Source organism: Peromyscus maniculatus, chromosome 12 (genome assembly GCF_049852395.1).
Source record: "Peromyscus maniculatus bairdii isolate BWxNUB_F1_BW_parent chromosome 12, HU_Pman_BW_mat_3.1, whole genome shotgun sequence".
Classification (NCBI taxonomy): domain Eukaryota; kingdom Metazoa; phylum Chordata; class Mammalia; order Rodentia; family Cricetidae; genus Peromyscus; species Peromyscus maniculatus.
Window position 1 is genome coordinate 12,649,860 of NC_134863.1, and position 23,055 is coordinate 12,672,914.

At 42.2% G+C, this 23,055-nt stretch overlaps 2 protein-coding genes across 2 annotated transcripts in view; both read left to right on the forward strand.

The window, feature by feature from the left end:
- The window catches only part of LOC143268227 (uncharacterized), a 76,347-nt gene extending 63,634 nt beyond the window's left edge, over positions 1-12,713 (forward strand). The window contains exons 5-10 of the mRNA XM_076549373.1: positions 3,321-3,443; positions 6,834-6,904; positions 7,572-7,596; positions 8,969-9,082; positions 11,913-11,983; positions 12,651-12,713. Of these exons, the coding sequence (XP_076405488.1) occupies positions 3,321-3,443; positions 6,834-6,904; positions 7,572-7,596; positions 8,969-9,082; positions 11,913-11,983; positions 12,651-12,713 (467 nt within the window). The remainder of the gene's footprint in view (positions 1-3,320; positions 3,444-6,833; positions 6,905-7,571; positions 7,597-8,968; positions 9,083-11,912; positions 11,984-12,650) is intronic.
- The window catches only part of LOC143268225 (uncharacterized), a 73,839-nt gene continuing 63,434 nt past the window's right edge, over positions 12,651-23,055 (forward strand). Inside the window, exons 1-4 of the mRNA XM_076549371.1 lie at positions 12,651-14,163; positions 16,994-17,064; positions 17,732-17,756; positions 20,945-21,046. Of these exons, the coding sequence (XP_076405486.1) occupies positions 14,043-14,163; positions 16,994-17,064; positions 17,732-17,756; positions 20,945-21,046 (319 nt within the window). The 5' untranslated portion in view covers positions 12,651-14,042. The remainder of the gene's footprint in view (positions 14,164-16,993; positions 17,065-17,731; positions 17,757-20,944; positions 21,047-23,055) is intronic.

Genomic DNA, 23,055 nt, shown 5'->3' on the forward strand with positions numbered 1-23,055 from the left:
TAGCTGTGACCTCCTTAGTTTGGGATTTTGTGCACCAGGCTATGTTTAAACTTATTTTATCTAGACAGATGTCCATGTCATTGAACCCAATTTTCAGGAAAACTGTTGTGAAAAAGAAATTAAGGACCTGAGCCCCCATGCCAGCTGGCCATAAGACAACCGTGGAGGGTCTAGCACAGGCTCCATTCTTGTTCTGGGAGACTTTTTTTTAAAAAACTATATTTTGTTTACTCCATCTATGTTGATTGAGTAAACAAAATACAATTTTTTTAGGAGTGGGGGATGAGAACATAGGGAAATGGGAGGGTCAAGCTGGAACAGGGACAGAGTGGGAGGGCAGGGAGGAAGATACCATGATAGATGAGGACATCATGGAAACAGGAAGAGGCAGGGTGCTGGGGAGACTCTCGGGAGTCCACAAGGTTGACCCCACCTTGTTCTGCTGGCAGTGGTCCAGAGGGTGCCTGGACCGGTCTACTCTAGTGACCAGCCTAGCAAATAACCTAGCTGTCATCATAGAGCCTCTGTCCAGTGGCTGATGGAGGCAGATACAGAGATCCACGGCCAGGCACCAGGCTGAGCTCCGGGAATCCAATTGATGAGAGAGAGGAGAGATACTGCAGGAGAGGGACATTGTGATCATGATGAGAGGACGTGCAGAGATAATGGACCACAGTAGTGGAAGCCCATGAACTGTGGTCTGGTGGCTGTGGAGCCCCCATGGGACTGGACTAGGCCCTCTGGACATGGAAGACAGTTGTTTGGCTCAAACTGTTTGGGGGGCACCCAGGCAGTGGGATCGGGATCTGTCCCTGGTACATGGGCAGGCTTCTGGGAATCCGGTGCCTGTGGTGTGACACCTTGCACAGCCTTGGTGCAGTGGGAAGGGGCTTGGACCTGCCTAGGCTCAGTGAGCTGGGCTCTGCTGACTCCCCATGGGAGACCTTGATTTGGGGGATGCGGGGTGGCTTGGGAAAGAGGGTTGGGGATGGGAGGAGGGAGGAGGGGGTCTGTGGATAGCATGAGGAGTGAGTAGAAAATTTCTTAATAAAGAAAAATAAAATTAAAAAAAATGTAACTGGAAATGAGCCAGCTGGTTTATATTAAAATTGTAAATTCCTTGAGAAAAAAATAGTATTCATGATTTACCTATAACAATGTGTTTAAAGCTCACCACAGCCATATGTAGTGAGTTGATATGTGTTTTCCTAAGCAGATGAATACACCAACGCCCAGAATAAGTGACGAGGATCTTCACATATGCAGTGCAACGACTGCATTTAATACCCTGCCTGCACACATTTAGCAAGTGTGGAAGAAAACAGCCCATGTTGTGGTGTAGATCACAGATTCTTTGCTTACCACTACATTGAGATAGGATGGATGTGTGCTAGACTTCGTGGGCTCCTTCCAGTAAAACCTGAAAAACTTTAAGGTGTTTAACAATATTAGTATGGACACAAAAAGCAACACAATTTAGGCACAGTATCCACTAAGAACTCTAGTCTCCACCTGGATGTTGATCTGTGATGTCGGACTTTTTGGACAACATAGTGTTTTGTTTTTGAGACATTATCTCACTATGTATCCATGGCTCTCCTGGAACTAGCTACATATATACCCTTCTGACTTGGATATCACACAGTTCTGCCTGCCTGTGACTACAGAGAACTGTTATACAAGGAGTTCACTACCACACTCAGTGAGACTATATATTTAAAAATGGGGTGCACTCTATTATGCTCCAGGAGTTTTCTTCTCAGTGGTGATTGGTCCTCATGTTTTCAGTGTGACCACTCATATATGTGTGTACACACACACACACACACACACACACACACACACACACACACACACATATATATTCAGCAATGAAGAGTATATGGCTCAGTAACATCATTTCAAAAGTATTTTATGCACAGTGTGTTTACATTTTCAGTACTTTGTTATATGGTAGTTTGTATTAAGAAAAGCTAGTATGCTAATATGGGCTGGAGCTTGTGGCCCAGTTGCCTCAGTGCATGATTAGCATAACCACGCGCAGTTTGCTAATTAAACCCAGAGTCTGACTCCTAATTCTGCTCAAAATGTGCCCAGGATGTCTCAATCTTATTAGTCCTTGTCCTTGAGAAGTGGAAGAAAGAGAGACATAAGTTCATTCTTTGCTGTAGAAATTTCAGGCTAGACTAGAACACAGATCTGTTCTGGAAAAATTAAACGGCAATATAGAGAAGATAGGACTTTGGTGAGAAAGGCATGAACAGGTATAGTGCGTTCTCGATGCTCCTGTAGTCATTACCCCTATCTTAGCCAGAATTAATAAAGGCTGTACACATGGTCAATGAGGATGTCACCTAGAAAATGACGTGTACAGGCACTGTTTATTATATTACCAATGCACCTGGCTACTGTTCTTGTCAGTTCGTGATGAGGACATATCCAGGCCTGGCTAGTGGAAGGGAAGTTCCTACTCATCCCAACCATTATGTGACAACTTGGCTCTGAGTGACTTTGAATCTGAGCATCTCTAGAAAATATGGAAGCTTTGCTTACCTCTCAATGTGGTCCACTATCTAGAGAATCACTAACTGATAGGCACTAGGCAGGTTGAAAATATTGGAGGAAGATCATATATTTCTGCTAAGCTAGGGCCCTTCTATAGTTTCTCATGTAAACAGTGAAGGTAAACAGTGAAAATAAATACATTCTCTACCGTTGGTTGCATGAGTAACCAACACAACCTCATGCTACCTGGATTCACTCAAATGTAGCTGACTGTTCTGACAATAACAAATACCACAGAGTAATTCGGTAGTATATGTACATTTATTTGAGGTCAAGCTGTGTGTGTGTGTGTGTGTGTGTGTGTACATGCATGTATGCATGCATGTGTGTGTATGTGGATGGATATATATTTATATGTATGTATGTATGTTTATTCATATGTTTTGCACTGAGAAGTTTCACAGTATATAGCACCCTAGTAAACACTACTCAGAAAGGAGGGAGTTTATAAAGTTTACCATATTTATGGGACTCCAAGAGAGACATGGACATTGTTTATCAGGTAAAAGCAAACTTAATACAGTCATGTTGCTCTTCTTTTAACAACACCACATTGATGTGAATTTAGACTTGCCTACACCACCAATGCAGTGCATGCTGGAGTGTGCAGTGCACTCAGTGATCCTCCTAAAACACCACTGTGACTCTGATGATGGTGCCTAGAGAATGGGCATGCCATGGAGTGTACTAAAACAGACTGGTTTCCTCTATTTTCTGCCATGAAACTGACATAACTGTCTCTACTGTTAATGCAGTCCCAGAATACAATCTATTGGAAAAGAACCATCAACAGCAGCACATGGTTGCTCCTGAGAATGCTGAAATACCGCAAGTCCAGGCAGACACTTCTGGCCATGTACCATCTACTGAAAGAGAAGGTACTGTTGAAATGCATTAATCTCATTGGGTGACATATGGTAGTTGTGGATCATCATTGTATGATAGGAGGGAAAGGTGATGATATTACCATAGTTTCCTGTGTAGATAATGTTGACTTGCATAGTTCCTCAGCTGAAATTCAACCACACGATTTAAGAATGTAATGTAAATTCACCTTTTGCAAACATTGAGTAACAAGAAACAGAAGAAAGGTGAACTCAATCTTGTCTCTGTCACTGTCCCTTCACCTGGTGTAGGCAGGAACAGGTGAGGCAACCTCTCTGTTACTTTCTCCCACATACCGGTGATGTAGATGAACTGAATGTAAACAAGCTCAAGATTGGCATGGTCATTGTCAAAATTGTCAAGAGTGAGCACAAAATTTGAAACAGATAACAGCATTTCTAGTCTGACCAAAGGGGAGTGGGTCTCTGGAGTAGTGTGTCACACCCTATGCTTATGGGAAAGAACAGAGGCAAGGTCATGGAAGGAGGTTTCTGTGTTCTTCCTTTTCAAAGGCATCATGGTAGCCTTGTCAGGGGTAATATTCTTGGGTTCATCTCTGTCATTTGAAGGCAGTCTTTCAACACTTAGCGCTTATCCCCATTTACCACTACCAAGTGTCCAAGCCTGTCATTGTACTTAGTAGCTCTCCATGGAATCTGTGCATAAGGTTCTTTCCCAGTTTGTGTGATAAAATACTATGACCCAAACATGCCAAAGAAGGAGTGCTTGTTTTCCCATGATACCATGAGTATGGTGTGCATATTTGCTGAGAAACCATAGATACAGGAGCCTGAGGCAGAGGTCCAGTGCAACAGAAATAGAGAAAAGGAGTGTTTCTTTTTTTTTTTTTGGTTTTTTTCGAGACAGGGTTTCTCTGTGTAGCTTTGCGCCTTTCCTGGAGCTCACTTGGTAGCCCAGGCTGGCCTCGAACTCACAAAGATCCACCTGGCTCTGCCTCCCGAGTGCTGGGATTAAAGGCGTGCGCCACCACGCCCAGCTAAGGAGTGTTTCTTTATGCTCAGCTCACCTTCTCCTTCTACAGTCATGGATCTCAGTCCAGGAGTAATGTACTAACAGCTGAACCATTTGCTACCTCAGTTAACCTTGTCAAGATAATGCCATAGAGGCATCACCAGAGCCCTGACCTATCAGTTGACTCCTGAGATTTGCCGTCATAATGCCCACAAACAGTTTGGGGTTCCAGTCTATGATAAAGCCAGTCTCTCTGGTGAGAGACAACTTGCCCCTGTGCATTCAAATGTGTGTATAAATTTCTTACCAAGTGGTCCTGGTGATACTGAATGAGCAGATCCTGTCCCTGGGTCCCCTGGGACATTTGTAGTAGTGCTTTCTTGGTCTTCTGTTGATCATTTAGTCCATCTTCAAAGGACAACCAAAGATTAGACAGCTAAATAGCTAGCAGGCTTCTGTTGTACGGCCTCATTGCAACACTGGCAATGTCCTGACAAGTAAAGACCTCATATATGTCTTTAGCTTATACCAGTCTATGTTCCTTGTCTTTAAGTGCCATGCTAGGTGATTTCAGTCAAGGGAGATTTCAGGCTGATATCTATCATGGAACCTTTGACTTAATGGATGAGAAAGGGTCTGCCCTTTGGTTGATCTTTGGTGCTTTTAGAGACATCCTTGCTTCATCCTCCAATATGCAGAGACTGTGTTTGTGAGTTTTCCTAAAATATTGCCCATGTTCCTCATAATACAGGTTATACACCCGAGGGGGTCAGCTCTCCAGACACCTGCAGGAGGTGCCTGTCCCCTGTGCTGTCACTACTCGAGTCTCTCACTCTTGGCATGTCTGACCTGTCTCTTCTTTCCTGGGGACATGAGTTTATGCTCTAAGGAGTCTCTCTTCTCTACGTGGCTTTACTTTTTCTACTTCAGTAGGCTCACAGCCCAGGGCCATCAGAACTACGTCTGCGTCCCTTGGATTCTCACAGTCTGCAGTTTTTTTTTTAACTTCCTATTGTGCACTATATCTGTAGGTTCAATGCATACTGTCCTCTTCTGACCTGTGTGTGACAGAGAGACAAGATTCTCCTCTAGCCCCCCCGACTTTCATCTCCGTTCTTGTTACCTCTTGCCACCCTCTCCCTCGCTCCAGCCACTTCCCTTTCATTATTGCCATGTTTCTTGGTCTGGAAAACCTTGGAGGCCCATGTGGTCCATTTTTCCAGTTACTTTATTGGTTATTTTGTGTACTGGAACACGTTGTCCAGGCAATGTGGACTAATTCCCACACATGTTCTCATCTTGTCCTGGGTGTTCCAGGTCTTTCTGTAATCATTTATTGTCTCACAAAGCTCATGAGATTGAAAAGAACAGTGGAGAGAACAGAAAAGAACCTTTTTCAGAAAAATATGTCTGGAAAGTCAGTTGACTCTCTAGAAAGGGTGTGGATCAGACCTTTATTACATGTATATAGATAAAAGTCTCCTGATGGCCAGCTGAGGTTGATGAGAGTAGCAGCTATCCTGCGTTCAAATCATCTCAGAGACTGATTGAACTCTGTGATTTTTATCATAAGGTTACTTTTCTGTGGTTCTTGAGTGTGTAGCAGTAAAAGCACATGTGGTAAAGACTGAGATCAATAATTTGAGCCTGGAACCTTCATGGTTGACTGAGAGAACCAGGTGCAGAAGGGTCACTTCTGCTGGATGCACTGCCAGCTGTTGAGCATCCCAAATATAATAAATGTAAAAAGAAATTTTTTGAAAGATTTATTTAATCCTTACATGATACAACTATTCTTTCACACTGCTTAAGATTCAGATTTCATAGAAAGGAAAATATATCTGTTCCTCATTTCTCTCCAGACCTGTACGGGGCCTTAATTTGTCTTCCTGGAAGACAGTCCAGTGACAACCCAACCATATTTTCCATTAGATTTAGTTGCCATGGAAGAATCCTCTTGTACACTGTAAAGATTTGTCACTTGAATTGATTTAATAAAAGGCTAATTGGCCAGTAGCCAGGCAGGGCGACCAAACTGAGAATGCAGGGAAGAGGAAGGGCAGAGTCAGGAGTCCCCAGCGAGACCCAGAGGAAGCAAGATGAGAATACTGTAGGGATAAAAGGTACCACACCACGTGGCTAACTATAGATAAGATATGGGTTAATATAAGTGAAAGATCAAGTTATTAATAAGCCTAAGCTACCGGCCAAGCATTTGTAAATACTATAAAGCCTCAGACGCAATTATTTCAAAAACAACTGCTGAATGTTTAGGTGTTGCTGAGGGGACAGAAAAGTCTGATGATATTTAGACCCATGTACTAAATCCATGCAGTTTTATCCACATCAAGCAAAGATGCCCTGTAATAATACTAAGTCCTGTGAGCTGAGAGTCCCTTCCTTTCCCCTAGTGTCCCCTGAACCTACCACCAGTGCGGCCTCACCCCGCTACAAGAAACATCGACGAGTGAAGACTGTGAGGGTAAGAGGGCCTTTCCTTTCTCTGAGGTAGAAAGGTTACCTCGGTGGTCCCCTTGTGCTTCAGTGGGTATCACATTTCATTCATTAAACTGATCTGAGTCATCACGGATATTAGAGAGCTTATTTAGGAAGAGGAGGGAATGGAACTGTACCAACTTGGTCCTGATCAAGACAGCATACATCACAATGTGGCACAACTTTGTGTCCTGCTGTATGAGTGATCCCACCAAGGTGGGGGCCTCTAGTTTACACCAGTCCTCATGGTTGAAAGATCCTCTGAACATCCTCAAGCTGGACACACTAAGCTTCCAACCATATACTCAAGTTATTTGTAAACCATAGTCTAGAAACAAAAAATACCTTAGTGAAACATAAAAGTTTTTATAGATGGTATGTGATGTAAGTTTTGCAACCCTCTATAGGCCAGATAGGTTTACCTGATCTGCCATTGAATAAGAAAAAGTATGCCCAGTACTAGTTTGTATCACAAAGGACAGAGTCCCAGATCTCTGTGACATCATCGAATAATGTACCCATTAATATAGTCTCTTTGTTACTACTCTTCTCTGTCCTGATTTCAGTCACACGATGTTAGTGGGCAAAACAGCTTTGTAGACATTGCTCAGCATGATCATGACATTAAATATTTTCTTTCCTATTGATTGCAGGCGAAGACCAAAAAACATAGATGTGGTATGTATTGTGGGATCATTTTCCTAAGACAAAACTGAGGTAGGAATTGTGAAAACACTGGTTGTATTTTGTGTGATACACCACTGTGATGTAAGATATTAATGATATGAGAATTGTTGTGTTAATTTTTCTCTTAGTTTCTTTTGAAGGCAAGGGCCACAGCAAGTAAGTAATCATGGATATTTCTATGGTTCTTGTGTTCAAAAGAAATCTTTTGTTATTTGAGGGTATTGTACTTCAATTCTTGTTTAAATCTGTTTTCCCCCCAAAAGTAGGATGCCTTTTTCACAACCTAATTTCCAGTTACTGATGTGTAAATTGAAAATCAGAATACAAGGTAACTACAAAAATGTATTCAAACCTCATCTCAGATATGCAGGGTCAGTTACATGCTTGTGTTCCTTCATAAATGAGTTAACTAGAACTCAAGAGGTAGTGATGAGGCTCCTTAGCTGTGCATCTTAAGAGCCACTTCTTACCTCATCAAGGGCACAGTAATCCCCGTGGAGAGCTCTGTCCTCTTACATCTGTCTGCAGTAAGGCAGATCGATAGGGATCCCAAACACTGCAGTGACGGCTGTGGTGGTTGGAAGTCCTAGGAAATGTCACTCAGCATGCAACAGACAGTCACTGCTTTGAATGGTAGAGGAGCACAGTGCTCCTTTTAAGATGACAGAGTCTCACAATTAAATAAAATATACAGAGGAGTAGGATGGATATTTCTAAAATGGGTTTCTCTGGGATCTGGAGAATAGCATGAACAGAGTAGACAACAGAAGCATGGGCCCAAAGAGGAACACAATTTAAGGACATGTGCACTGAGAACTGCAGTCACCACCTGGAGGTTGATGTGTGCTACCTTATTCTCTGAGAATATATTGCTTTTGGGGGCGGGTTTCAGGGACTCACAGTTTGTCCTTATCTATACTGGAACTACCTACTTATGTACCATACTGGCCTAGAAATCACAGAGCTTCACCTCCTCTGCCTACAGAGAACTGTTATGAAAGCAGTGCACTCCATATCCAGTGGGAATACATCTTTAAAGGTTGGGTACACTCTGCTCCATGTGTTTTTCCTCTCAGGGTTGGTCAGTGCCTGTGATTTGAAGGTGAGCACTCATTAGGTACATGTATTCAGCAAGGAAACACACACACTGTCACACTGCCATGAATTTAGGACTTGCCTACACCACCAATGCGGTGCATGCTGGAGTGTGCAGTGCACTCAGTGATGCTCCTGAAACACCACTGTGACTCTGATGATGGTGCCTGGAGAATGGGCATGCCATGGAGTATACTAAAACAGACTGGTTTCCTCTATTTTCTGCCATGAAACTGACATAACTGTCTCTACTGTTAATGCATGCCAGTTTCCAGAATTAAAAGAAGACTCTTTGGGAAAGGGAAGATATCCCCCAAGGATGCTGAAGTACCGGAAGTCCAGGCAGACACTTCCGGCCATGTACCATCTACTGAAAGAGAAGGTACTGTTGAAATGCACTAATCTCATTGGGTGACATATGGTAGTTGTGGATCATCATTGTATGATAGGAGGGAAAGGATGATATAACCATAGTTTCCTGTGTAGATAATGTTGACTTGCATAGTTCCTCAGCTGAAATTCAACCACACGATTTAAGAATGTAATGTAAATTCACCTTTTGCAAACATTGAGTAACAAGAAACAGAAGAAAGGTGAACTCAATCTTGTCTCTGTCACTGTCCCTTCACCTGGTGTAGGCAGGAACAGGTGAGGCAACCTCTCTGTTACTTTCTCCCACATACCGGTGATGTAGATGAACTGAATGTAAACAAGCTCAAGATTGACATGGTCATTGTCAAAATTGTCAAGAGTGAGCACAAAATTTGAAACAGATAACAGCATTTCTAGTCTGACCAAAGGGGAGTGGGTCTCTGGAGTAGTGTGTCACACCCTATGATTATGGGAAAGAACAGAGGCAAGGTCATGGAAGGAGGTTTCTGTGTTCTTCCTTTTCAAAGGCATCATGGTAGCCTTGTCAGGGGTAATATTCTTGGGTTCATCTCTGTCATTTGAAGGCAGTCTTTCAACACTTAGTGCTTATCCCCATTTACCACTACCAAGTGTCCAAGCCTGTCATTGTACTTAGTAGCTCTCCATGGAATCTGTGCATAAGGTTCTTTCCCAGTTTGTGTGATAAAATACTATGACCCAAACATGCCAAAGAAGGAGTGCTTGTTTTCCCATGATACCATGAGTATGGTGTGCATATTTGCTGAGAAATCATAGATACAGGAGCCTGAGGCAGAGGTCCAGTGCAACAGAAATAGAGAAAAGGAGTGTTTCTTTATGCTCAGCTCACCTTCTCCTTCTACAGTCATGGATCTCAATCCAAGAGTAATGTACTAACAGCTGAACCATTTGCTACCTCAGTTAACCTTGTCAAGGTAATGCCATAGAGGCATCACCAGAGCCCTGACCTATCAGTTGACTCCTGAGATTTGCCATCACCATGCCCATAAACAGTGGTGATCAGTTTGGGGTTTCAATCTATGATAAAGCCAGTCTCTGGTGAGGGACAACCTACTCCTGGGCATTCAAATATACATTTGAAGTACTTACAAAATGGTCCTGGTGGTAAAGAATGAGCAGATCCTTTTCCCGGCTCCCTGGGGACATTGGTAGTAGTGCCTACTAGGTCCTCTGTGGACCATTTAGTCCCTCCTTGTAGGACATCGCAGACTGCTATGTAGTTAGCAGGCTTCTCTAGCAACACTAGCCTCATTCTTACCTTAGCGATGTCCTGGTAAATAGAAGCCTCATGTGTGTCATTAGCTCTAAGCAGTCTATGTTCCTTAACTTTAACTGGCATTCTGTGTAATTTGAGTCAAGGAGGGTTATAGGGTGATATCCTTCTTTGATCCTTTAAATTAATGGATGACATAGGGAGAAAGGATCTGCCCTCTGGATGATCTTTGGTGCTCTTAGAGGCATCCTTGCCTCAGCCTCCAATATGCAGAGACTGAGTTTGTGAGCTTCCCTAAAATACAGCCCATGTTTCTCAGAATAAATTGTATGGACAGGAGAGGATCAGTTCTCTATGCACCATAATGTGTGTCTGTTTCTTACGCTGTCAGTACTTGAGTCTCCCACTTTGGCGTGGTCTGACCTGTCTCTTCTTTCCTGGGGACATGAGATTATGCTCTAAGGAGCCTCTCTTCTCTAAGTGGCTTCCCTGTCACTTTTTCAGTAGACTCACAGCCCAGGCTAATCAGAACTATGTCTGCTCCTCTAGGATTCTCTCATTCTGCAGATTTTTTTTTTTGCTCTCTATCATAGACTATAACTGTGGATTCAGTGTGTAGTGCCTGCTTCTGAGCTGTGTGTGACAGAGAAACAGGATTCCTCTTCTAGTCACTCCCTTTCTGTCTCTCTTCTTATGATCTCCTGCCCCTCTCCTTCCCCAGCCACTTCTCTTTCATAATTGCCACAGAAGCTTATGTGGTTCCTTCTTTGTGTTACCTTATTGTGGGTTCTCCGTACTGCAACACATTGTCCATGCAATGGGTCCTAAGTCCCAGACATGTCCTTATTCTCAGTCCCGGGTGTTCTAGGTCTTTCTGTAATCACTAAATGTCAGTTTCTCACAAAGCTCATGAGACTGAAAAGATCACTGGTAGAGAGCAGAAAAGACCCTTTTCAGAAAAACATGCCTGGAAAGTCAGTTGAGTCTCTAATAAAAGTGTGGATCAGACCTGTACTACAGGTACATAGGTAAAAACTTCACCTGAAGCTGAAGAGAGTAGCCATTGCCCTACCCTGAAAGTCATCTCAGGGACTGATTGTACTCTGTGGTTTTTATCATAAGATTTGTTATAGGGGACCAGTGAGATCTTAGCAGTAAAGGCACTTGCTGTAAAGACTGAGATCAATACTTTGAGCCTGGAACCTACATGGTTGACTGAGAGAACCAGGTACAGAAGGGTTACTTCTGCTGGATGCAGTGCCAGCTGTTGAGCCTCTCAAACAGAATACATATAAAAAGAAATTTTTGAATGATTCCCTTAATCATTACACCACATAATGGATTCTTTTACACTGCTTGAGATTACCATTTCCTACAAACAAAAAAAAAAATCTGCTCCTCATTTCTCTCCAGAGCTACTCTCTGCCTTTATTTCTCTTCCTGGAAGACAGTCCTGCAACAACCCAACCATATTGTTCATTAGGTTTAATAAGATGTTCCAAGTCCAGTTGCTTTTACTCACATCAAGCAAAGATGCCCTGTAATAATACTAAGTCCCGTGAGCTGAGAGTCGCTTCCTTTCCCCTAGTGTCCCCTGAACCTACCACCAGTGCGGCCTCACCCCGCTACAAGAAACATCGACGAGTGAAGACTGTGAGGGTAAGAGGGCCTTTCCTTTCTCTGAGGTAGAAAGGTTACCTCAGTAGTCCCCTTGTGCTTCAGTGGGTATCACATTTCATTCATTAAACTGATCTGAGTCATCACGGATATTAGAGAGCTTATTTAGGAAGAGGAGGGAATGGAACTGTACCAACTTGGTCCTGATCAAGACAGCATACATCACAATGTGGCACAACTTTGTGTCCTGCTGTATGAGTGATCCCACCAAGGTGGGGGCCTCTAGTTTACACCAGTCCTCATGGTTGAAAGATCCTCTGAACATCCTCAAGCTGGACACACTAAGCTTCCAACCATATACTCAAGTTATTTGTAAACCATAGTCTAGAAACAAAAAATACCTTAGTGTAATATAAAAGTTTTTATAGATGGTATGTGATGTAAGTTTTGCAACCCTCTATAGGCCAGATAGGTTTACCTGATCTGCCACTGAATAAGAAAAAGTATGCCCAGTACTAGTTTGTATCACAAAGGACAGAGTCCCAGATCTCTGTGACATCATCGAATAATGTACCCATTAATATAGTCTCTTTGTTACTACTCTTCTCTGTCCTGATTTCAGTCACACGATGTTAGTGGGCAAAACAGCTTTGTAGACATTGCTCAGCATGATCATGACATTAAATATTTTCTTTCCTATTGATTGCAGGCGAAGACCAAAAAACATAGATGTGGTATGTATTGTGGGATCATTTTCCTAAGACACACCTGAGGTAGGAATTGTGAAAACACTGGTTGTATTTTGTGTGATACACCACTGTGATGTAACATATTAATGATTTGAGAATTGTTGTGTTAAATTTTTTTTCTTAGTTTCTTTTAAAGGCAAGGGCCACAGCAAGTAAGTAATCATGGATATTTCTATGGTTCTTGTGTTCAAAAGAAATCTTTTGTTATTTGAGGGTATTGTACTTCAATTCTTGTTTAAATCTGTTTTCCCCCCAAAAGTAGGATGCCTTTTTCACAACCCAATTTCCAGTTACAGATGTGTACATTGAAAATCAGAATACAAGGTAACTACAAAAATGTGTTCAAACCTCATCTCAGATATGCAGGGTCAGTTACATGCTTGTTTTCCTTCATAAATGAGTTAACTAGAACTCAAGAGGTAGTGATGAGGCTTCTTAGCTGTGCATCTTAAGAGCCACTTCTTACCTCATCAAGGGCACAGTAATCCCCGTGGAGAGCTCTGTCCTCTTACATCTGTCTGCAGTAAGGCAGATCGATAGGGATCCCAAACACTGCAGTGACGGCTGTGGTGGTTGGAAGTCCTAGGAAATGTCACTCAGCATGCAGCAGACAGTCACTGCTTTGAATGGTAGAGGAGCACAGTGCTCCTTTTAAGATGACAGAGTCTCACAATTAAATAAAATATACAGAGGAGTAGGATGGATATTTCTAAAATGGGTTTCTCTGGGATCTGGAGAATAGCATGAACAGAGTAGACAACAGAAGCATGGGCCCAAAGAGGAACACAATTTAAGGACATGTGCACTGAGAACTGCAGTCACCACCTGGAGGTTGATGTGTGCTACCTCATTCTCTGAGAATATATTGCTTTTGGGGGCGGGTTTCAGGGACTCACAGTTTGTCCTTATCTATACTGGAACTACCTACTTATGTACCATACTGGCCTAGAAATCACAGAGCTTCACCTCCTCTGCCTACAGAGAACTGTTATGAAAGCAGTGCACTCCATATCCAGTGGGAATACATCTTTAAAGGTTGGGTACACTCTGCTTCATGTGTTTTTCCTCTCAGGGTTGGTCAGTGCCTGTGATTTGAAGGTGAGCACTCATTAGGTACATGTATTCAGCAAGGAAACACACACACTGTCACACTGCCATGAATTTAGGACTTGCCTACACCACCAATGCGGTGCATGCTGGAGTGTGCAGTGCACTCAGTGATGCTCCTGAAACACCACTGTGACTCTGATGATGGTGCCTGGAGAATGGGCATGCCATGGAGTATACTAAAACAGACTGGTTTCCTCTATTTTCTGCCATGAAACTGACATAACTGTCTCTACTGTTAATGCATGCCAGTTTGCAGAATTAAAAGAAGACTCTTTGGGAAAGGGAAGATATCCCCCAAGGATGCTGAAGTACCGGAAGTCCTGGCAGACACTTCTGGCCATGTACCATCTACTGAAAGAGAAGGTACTGTTGAAATGCACTAATCTCATTGAGTGACATATGGTAGTTGTGGATCATCATTGTATGATAGGAGGGAAAGGTGATGATATTACCATAGTTTCCTGTGTAGATAATGTTGACTTGCATAGTTCCTCAGCTGAAATTCAACCACACGATTTAAGAATGTAATGTAAATTCACCTTTTGCAAACATTGAGTAACAAGAAACAGAGGAAAGGTGAACTCAATCTTGTCTCTGTCACTGTCCCTTCACCTGGTGTAGGCAGGAATAGGTGAGGCAACCTCTCTGTTACTTTCTCCCACATAGCGGTGATGTAGATGAACTGAATGTAAACAAGCTCAAGATTGGCATGGTCATTGTCAAAATTGTCAAGAGTGAGCACAAAATTTGAAACAGATAACAGCATTTCTAGTCTGACCAAAGGGGAGTGGGTCTCTGGAGTAGTGTGTCACACCCTATGCTTATGGGAAAGAACAGAGACAAGGTCATGGAAGGAGGTTTCTGTGTTCTTCCTTTTCAAAGGCATCATGGTAGCCTTGTCAGGGGTAATATTCTTGGGTTCATCTCTGTCATTTGAAGGCAGTCTTTCAACACTTAGCGCTTATCCCCATTTACCACTACCAAGTGTCCAAGCCTGTCATTGTACTTATTAGCTCTCCATGGAATTTGCGCATAAGGTTCTTTCCCAGTTTGTGTGATAAAATACTATGACCCAAACATGCCAAAGAAGGAGTGCTTGTTTTCCCATGATACCATGAGTATGGTGTGCATATTTGCTGAGAAATCATAGATACAGGAGCCTGAGGCAGAGGTCCAGTGCAACAGAAATAGAGAAAAGGAGTGTTTCTTTATGCTCAGCTCACCTTCTCCTTCTACAGTCATGGATCTCAATCCAAGAGTAATGTACTAACAGCTGAACCATTTGCTACCTCAGTTAACCTTGTCAAGGTAATGCCATAGAGGCATCACCAGAGCCCTGACCTATCAGTTGACTCCTGAGATTTGCCATCACCATGCCCATAAACAGTGGTGATCAGTTTGGGGTTTCAATCTATGATAAAGCCAGTCTCTGGTGAGGGACAACCTACTCCTGGGCATTCAAATATACATTTGAAGTACTTACAAAATGGTCCTGGTGGTAAAGAATGAGCAGATCCTTTTCCCGGCTCCCTGGGGACATTGGTAGTAGTGCCTACTAGGTCCTCTGTGGACCATTTAGTCCCTCCTTGTAGGACATCGCAGACTGCTAAGTAGTTAGCAGGCTTCTCTAGCAACACTAGCCTCATTCTTACCTTAGCGATGTCCTGATAAATAGAAGCCTCATGTGTGTCATTAGCTCTAAGCAGTCTATGTTCCTTAACTTTAACTGGCATTCTGTGTAATTTGAGTCAAGGAGGGTTATAGGGTGATATCCTTCTTTGATCCTTTAAATTAATGGATGACATAGGGAGAAAGGATCTGCCCTCTGGATGATCTTTGGTGCTCTTAGAGGCATCCTTGCCTCAGCCTCCAATATGCAGAGACTGAGTTTGTGAGCTTCCCTAAAATACAGCCCATGTTTCTCAGAATAAATTGTATGGACAGGAGAGGATCAGTTCTCTATGCACCATAATGTGTGTCTGTTTCTTACGCTGTCAGTACTTGAGTCTCCCACTTTGGCGTGGTCTGACCTGTCTCTTCTTTCCTGGGGACATGAGATTATGCTCTAAGGAGTCTCTCTTCTCTAAGTGGCTTCCCTGTCACTTCTTCAGTAGACTCACAGCCCAGGCTAATCAGAACTATGTCTGCTCCTCTAGGATTCTCTCATTCTACAGATTTTTTTTTTTTGCTCTCTATCATAGACTATAACTGTGGATTCAGTGTGTAGTGCCTGCTTCTGAGCTGTGTGTGACAGAGAAACAGGATTCCTCTTCTAGTCACTCCCTTTCTGTCTCTCTTCTTATGATTTCCTGCCCCTCTCCTTCCCCAGCCACTTCTCTTTCATAATTGCCACAGAAGCTTATGTGGTTCCTTCTTTGTGTTACCTTATTGTGGGTTCTCCGTACTGCAACACATTGTCCATGCAATGGGTCCTAAGTCCCAGACATGTCCTTATTCTCAGTCCTGGGTGTTCTAGGTCTTTCTGTAATCACTAAATGTCAGTTTCTCACAAAGCTCATGAGACTGAAAAGATCACTGGTAGAGAGCAGAAAAGACCCTTTTCAGAAAAACATGCCTGGAAAGGCAGTTGAGTCTCTAATAAAAGTGTGGATCAGACCTGTACTACAGGTACATAGGTAAAAACTTCACCTGAAGCTGAAGAGAGTAGCCATTGCCCTACCCTGAAAGTCATCTCAGGGACTGATTGTACTCTGTGGTTTTTATCATAAGATTTGTTATAGGGGACCAGTGAGATCTTAGCAGTAAAGGCACTTGCTGTAAAGACTGAGATCAATACTTTGAGCCTGGAACCTACATGGTTGACTGAGAGAACCAGGTACAGAAGGGTCACTTCTGCTGGATTCACTGCCAGCTGTTGAGCCTCTCAAACAGAATACGTATAAAAAGAAATTTTTGAATGATTCATTTCATCATTACACCACATAATAGATGCTTTTTCACTGATTGAGATTACCATTCCCTACAAACAAAAAAAATCTGCTCCTCATTTCTCTCCAGAGCTACTCTCTGCCTTTATTTCTCTTCCTGGAAGACAGTCCTGCAACAACCCAACCATATTGTTCATTAGGTTTAATAAGATGTTCCAAGTCCAGTTGCTTTTACTCACATCAAGCAAAGATGCCCTGTAATAATACTAAGTCCCGTGAGCTGAGAGTCGCTTCCTTTCCCCTAGTGTCCCCTGAACCTACCACCAGTGTGGCCTCACCCCACTACAAGCAACACCGACCAGTGACGACTGTGAGGGTAAGAGGGACTTTCATTTCTCTGAGGTAGAAAGGTTACCTCGGTGGTCCCCTTGTGCTTCAGTGGGTATCACATTTCATTCATTAAACTGATCTGAGTCATCACGGATATTAGAGAGCTTATTTAGGAAGAGGAGGGAATGGAACTGTACCAACTTGGTCCTGATCAAGACAGCATACATCACAATGTAGCACAACTTTGTGTCCTGCTGTATGAATGATCCCACCAAGGTGGGGGCCTCTAGTTTACACCAGTCCTCATGGTTGAAAGATCCTCTGAACATCCTCAAGCTGGACACACTAAGCTTCCAACCATATACTCAAGTTATTTGTAAACCATAGTCTAGAAACCAAAAATACCTTAGTGAAACATAAAAGTTTTTATAGATGGTATGTGATGTAAGTTTTGCAACCCTCTATAGGCCAGATAGGTTTACCTGATCTGCCACTGAATAAGAAAAAGTATGCCCAGTACTAGTTTGTATCACAAAGGACAGAGTCCCAGATCTCTGTGACATCATCGAATAATGTACCCATTAATATAGTCTCTTTGTTACTACTCTTCTCTGTCCTGATTTCAGTCACACGATGTTAGTGGGCAAAACAGCTTTGTAGACATTGCTCAGCATGATCATGACATTAAATATTTTCTTTCCTATTGATTGCAGGTGATGACTATAAGACATAAATGTGGTATGTATTGTGGGATCATTTTCCTAAGACACACCTGAGGTAGGAATTGTGAAAACACTGGTTGTATTTTGTGTGATACACCACTGTGATGTAACATATTAATGATTTGAGAATTGTTGTGTTAAATTTTTTTTCTTAGTTTCTTTTGAAGGCAAGGGCCACAACAAGTAAGTAATCATGGATATTTCTATGGTTCTTGTGTTCAATAGTAATCCTTTGTTATTTGAGGGTATTGTACTTCGATTCTTGTTTAAATCTGTTTTCCCCCCAAAAGTAGGATGCCTTTTTCACAACCCAATTTCCAGTTACAGATGTGTACATTGAAAATCAGAATACAAGGTAACTACAAAAATGTATTCAAACCTCATCTCAGATATGCAGGGTCAGTTACATGCTTGTGTTCCTTTATAAATGAGTTAACTAGAACTCAAGAGGTAGTGATGAGGCTCCTTAGCTGTGCATCTTAAGAGCCACTTCTTACCTCATCAAGGGCACAGTAATCCCTGTGGAGAGCTCTGTCTTCTTACATCTGCCTGCAGTAAGGCAGATCGATCGGGATCCCAAACACTGCAGTGACGGCTGTGGTGGTTGGAAGTCCTAGGAAGTGTCACTCGGCATGCAGTAGACAGTCACTGCTTTGAATGGTAGAGGAGCACAGTGCTCCTTTTAAGATGACAAAGCGCACAATTAAAGTACAGGGGAGAGTGGGATGAATAGTTCAAATTCGATTTATCTTAGATCTGATGTATTCCTGTAAGTTTTGGAGAAAAGCATTAACAGATTAGACAATATTGGCATGGGCACAAAGAGCCACAAAATTTAAGGACAGTGTGCACTAAGATTTCCAGTCATCATTCATTTAATGATCTGTGCTGCATCATCAATCCAGCAATTCATTTAAATTTTATTTTTTTAATTATTATAATTTTATTAATTTTGATATATTTATGCACCGTATTTCATCTTATTCATCCCTTATAACTCTTACTGTTCATAGATCCTCTCCCTTTTTACATTTTTCCAAATTTTATCCTTAAAAAATAACTTGCTAGTCCATTTTATGTTAAACATATATGCAAACATGTAGGGGCATCCACTGAACCTGGGATAATGCTACAGGGACAACACCTTTAATTAATCTCTCCCTCCCTCACACAGAAGCCATAAATTACCAATAGCTTCTTAGTTAGGGGTGAGAAAGGTTTTTGAACCTCTCTTCCCTACAAACCACACTGTTGACCTCTTTGATCTTATATGGGTCCTATGCGAGCAACCAACAATATACTTGTAAAGGAGAGCTGGACAGTGAGCAGTAAGGCTACTTCCTGTCATGGGTAGTTAGACTCCATGTTGCCTATTCCATTTTTGCTCTTGGTGCATTTACACAGGCAGCAGGGAAGAGTGCCACTGGGCATCATTCTATCCACATTGGTGGTGTCTACATGCTCGGGCTCTCACCAGTGAGCTAATGTGTTAAGTGGCGCTCTTATGGTGATTGGCTTAGTACATGCCTATCGTGTCTAAAAACCCGAGTTTCATCCCAAGTACTCAATGTAATGTACCCAGGATTACACAGTCTGTAATCTTTGATTTAGAGTGGTAGATTCAAGAAAGTCATAAGTTCAAGACCAGCCTTTTCTAAATAGTGAATTTTAGGCCAGCCTGGGTTAGAGGCCTTTTTCATCAACAAAACATAACAAATAATCAATGAAAAAACAAAAATAATAAACTGAAATAGAAGATCTGTTGATGGAAGGAGAGTGTATAGAAGCTGACTCTGCCAGTAACAGGTTGACTGAATTGCAGAGGTTGGCCACATGCCCATATATATGTATGTGATTAGCACAAATTGAACTTGGTGAATTACTTAGGGAGACTAAAAGAGCACAGAGCTGGTAAGGAGTGGAGAGATATGAATGGAATCAAGAGAGTTAGGGTGATGAGTGGAGATGAATATGATCAAAATACATTTTATGGAATTCTCAAAGAATCACATATTTTATTAAAAACGATGAGGGAACAGTGAGCAGATAAGACGCACTGCCATGCCTTGTGCAGCCACTGCCTTCCTCTTATCTCTTGGCACCTCGAGAGTAGTTACACCATGAAGCACTAGACCCCTTTTCTTGTCGGTTCATGTTGAGGGTTTATACAGGGTTGGCCAATTTAAAGGAACTGTTTTTTTTTTTTGGTCTAACGTTCATGTGACAATTTCATTTAGAATAACTTAGATTCTGAGTCATCACAGAAGGCACAAGCATAAGTCACCTCTCAGTGTGGGTCCTTGATGATCAGAGTCACTTGCTGAGAGGTACCTGGTAGGATGAAGATGTTGGAGAAAGGCTGTGTTTACTAATTCAGAGACCTTCTACAACTTATTTTGGAAGAAATACATAATTGGAGTCAGGGATCAAAGGCACAGCATCTATCTCTTTGCTTATATCTGGCAGGGACTTTGATCAGAGCATCATGGATATGCCTAACATGGTACCCAAGGTTAAAAAGTTAGAGGAATACACAGCTGCTTACCTTCTGAACCTACTTAAAGTGATACCATATGTCCTGCATGAGCTGTGAAATATCCCGGATAAGAAAAGAATGAAATTAAACAACCACTGGTCACTGTTGTGTAGCACACTAAACACTTGCTCAGGATTCAGTCATTCTTGTCTAATTGAATTGTTTTTACATTTCACAAACATCATAGAACACTTGTACAATCCATGTGCTTTTCCTTAGGGTTTAACATATCTTTTACACCGATAAGACTCCTGGGGGTCCTTATGAATTTTTAGTTCACTGGTGCAAAGATGTGATCACAGCGGGATTGCATAGATTTCACTGTGTCATGATGCTCTAACTGGGATTTGAACGCTGCGTATCAGTCACCACACCAACGTAACATAGTCACATTGCTCTTCCTTCTCTATTGTCACATCTGTACTAATTTAGACTTTACCTACATCATGTGACCATAATAGTCTTTATCTACATCATCATGTGATGCATAATTAATTGGACACTGACACAGTGATCTTCCTGAAGCACCATTCTAATTACAGTGACTTACCTGAAAATAAATAAGGAGATCAAGTGACAAACACTCAACTATTCTAAGTTTCCTCTGTTTGTCTGCTGTGAAGCTGACATAACTTTCCCTGTTGTGACTGCATTCCCTGTTTCTGCAGTACTAAAGAAAAGGACCATCAAAACAACCGTGATCCCACTTGATACAGATGGACCACAAATCATCTCCGGTACCTCCAAAGAAACATACATTAAAACAGAAGGTACTGAGGGAATTATGTTCAGTTATGTATAATAGATGCCCTTTATACTATGCACTATTTATAAATCTATAGAGACGTTTTGCTGTAGTTTTTAGTGTGTAGATACTGTTAATTTATCTAGCTTATCTGTAGAAATACAACCACAGAATTTAAATAGGATAAATAGGTTTAAAGGTTAAAGGTAACCTTTGCCTTTCATTAAGTAGTGGTAAACCATAGGAAACCTGAGACTTTCCTATGAATGAGTATGGCTTCACCTGGGGTAGGCATGAATGACTGAGCCACCCTCTCAGTCACTTTGTCCCAGACATGGATGATGCAGATGTGGAAAGTCTCAAGAGTGATCTGTTTAATGTCCAGAATCTCAAGAATGAGGATGAAATTTGAATTAGATAAAGGCATTTCTAGTCAGGTCCATTGGGAGAGAGCCCTAGGCATGGTCATCTTAGACCTTGTACTTGGGAGGCCAAGGGAGTGGGAAAGATCAGCAAGGACACAGAAACCTGTGTGCTTTTCCTCTTTCCAATGCATAATAGTTAACACTGGTAGGGTTAAGGGTGCTTTGCTCCTGGTTCTGTTATTTAAAGACTGTATTTCCAAGAACACATAGACTGTTCTTCCTCTGCCACTCCCAATGCACAAGCGTTGGAATGTTGTTATACCTCTCCTTGGAAATTTTGTTAGGATTACTTTCCCAGAGGCAGTGGGCAAAGAAAGGTTTAGTTTGCCATATAGTTTGAGTTTGGAGTCCATAATTGGGAAGCAGTAGAGGCAGAAACTTGAGGGAGACTGACCTTGCAACCAGAGCCCAGAAGCAAAGAAAAATGAATGAATGTACTCTCCTGACTTTTCTTACTTTTATACTGCCCAGAATCCCATCGAAGGGAATGCTCGTACCCATAGGGAACAGCTCTTCTCATCTAACTTAATCTAATCAAGATAAACCCCAAGGGCATGCCCAGAGGACACAGACCTCATCAGTTTGACAGCTGGGTTTCAGCATCATGGAGCCTATGAAGTGTTGTTTTTCACTTTTGAGTATAACCTGTATCAGGGCCAATTTATCTATAGGGAACAACTTTCTCTCCTTACCAGGACCCATAGGTAAATGTCTTATAGTGTGATCCCAATGATGCCCGAGAAACAGGTTCTCTCTCTTTTTCTCCCAGGTCTTGTAGCAGCACTTCATGGACCCCACAGGGTGGAGTGGCTAAAGAGACCCAAGAATGGCTTTTTGTTCTGTCAAAACCCCAAGGCTACAATGTCCTGGGAGTAAGGGCTCAGTGTATGACTTTAGCTCTTTTATTTCTTTTTCTTTTTTTAGTTTCTCAAGATCTCTGTGTATTTGCCATGACTATCCTGGAACTTCTTTGTAGACCAGAATGGCCTTGAATTCATGGAGATCTGCCTGCCTCTGCCTCCTGAGAGCTGGGATTATAGGTGTGCACCTACCACCTGGTGACTTGAACTCTTTTGTAGGCAGTGTTCCTCACCTCAGACTGACATACAGGATGGCCGAGACAAGGGAGATTAGAGGTCTGACATCCATCTTAGATCCTGAACTCTAGCACACACTTGGCCCCATTTCAGAAATTCTTGGTTTAGCCTTCAATATTGAGAACATTCAACATTCAGTTCCTAGGACTAAAGGACTATAGACACTTGGGTATCGGCTATCTTGGCACCTATCTGGTCACAGGGCTGTGTCTGTCCTCTGTGCTGTCACCATTTGTATCTTTCACTTGTTATAGGCTTTCCTGACTTGTCTTCTTTAGGGGAAGGAGTTCATAATCTCAGAAATGAGTTTCCTGTGTCTTCCTTGGAGCCTCTTCATTAGGCTCGAGGCCCTTGATCCCCACAAGTGTGTTGGCTTCTCCTGCATTCTCTCATTCTTTAGCTGTGTTTGGCTCCACCATAACAGGCAGTGTTTGTAGAATTAATGCATTGTGTTACTCACTGTATACTCTGGGTCTCCTGCTTGTGAGTAGCGTGTCCTACAGAGCCCCATG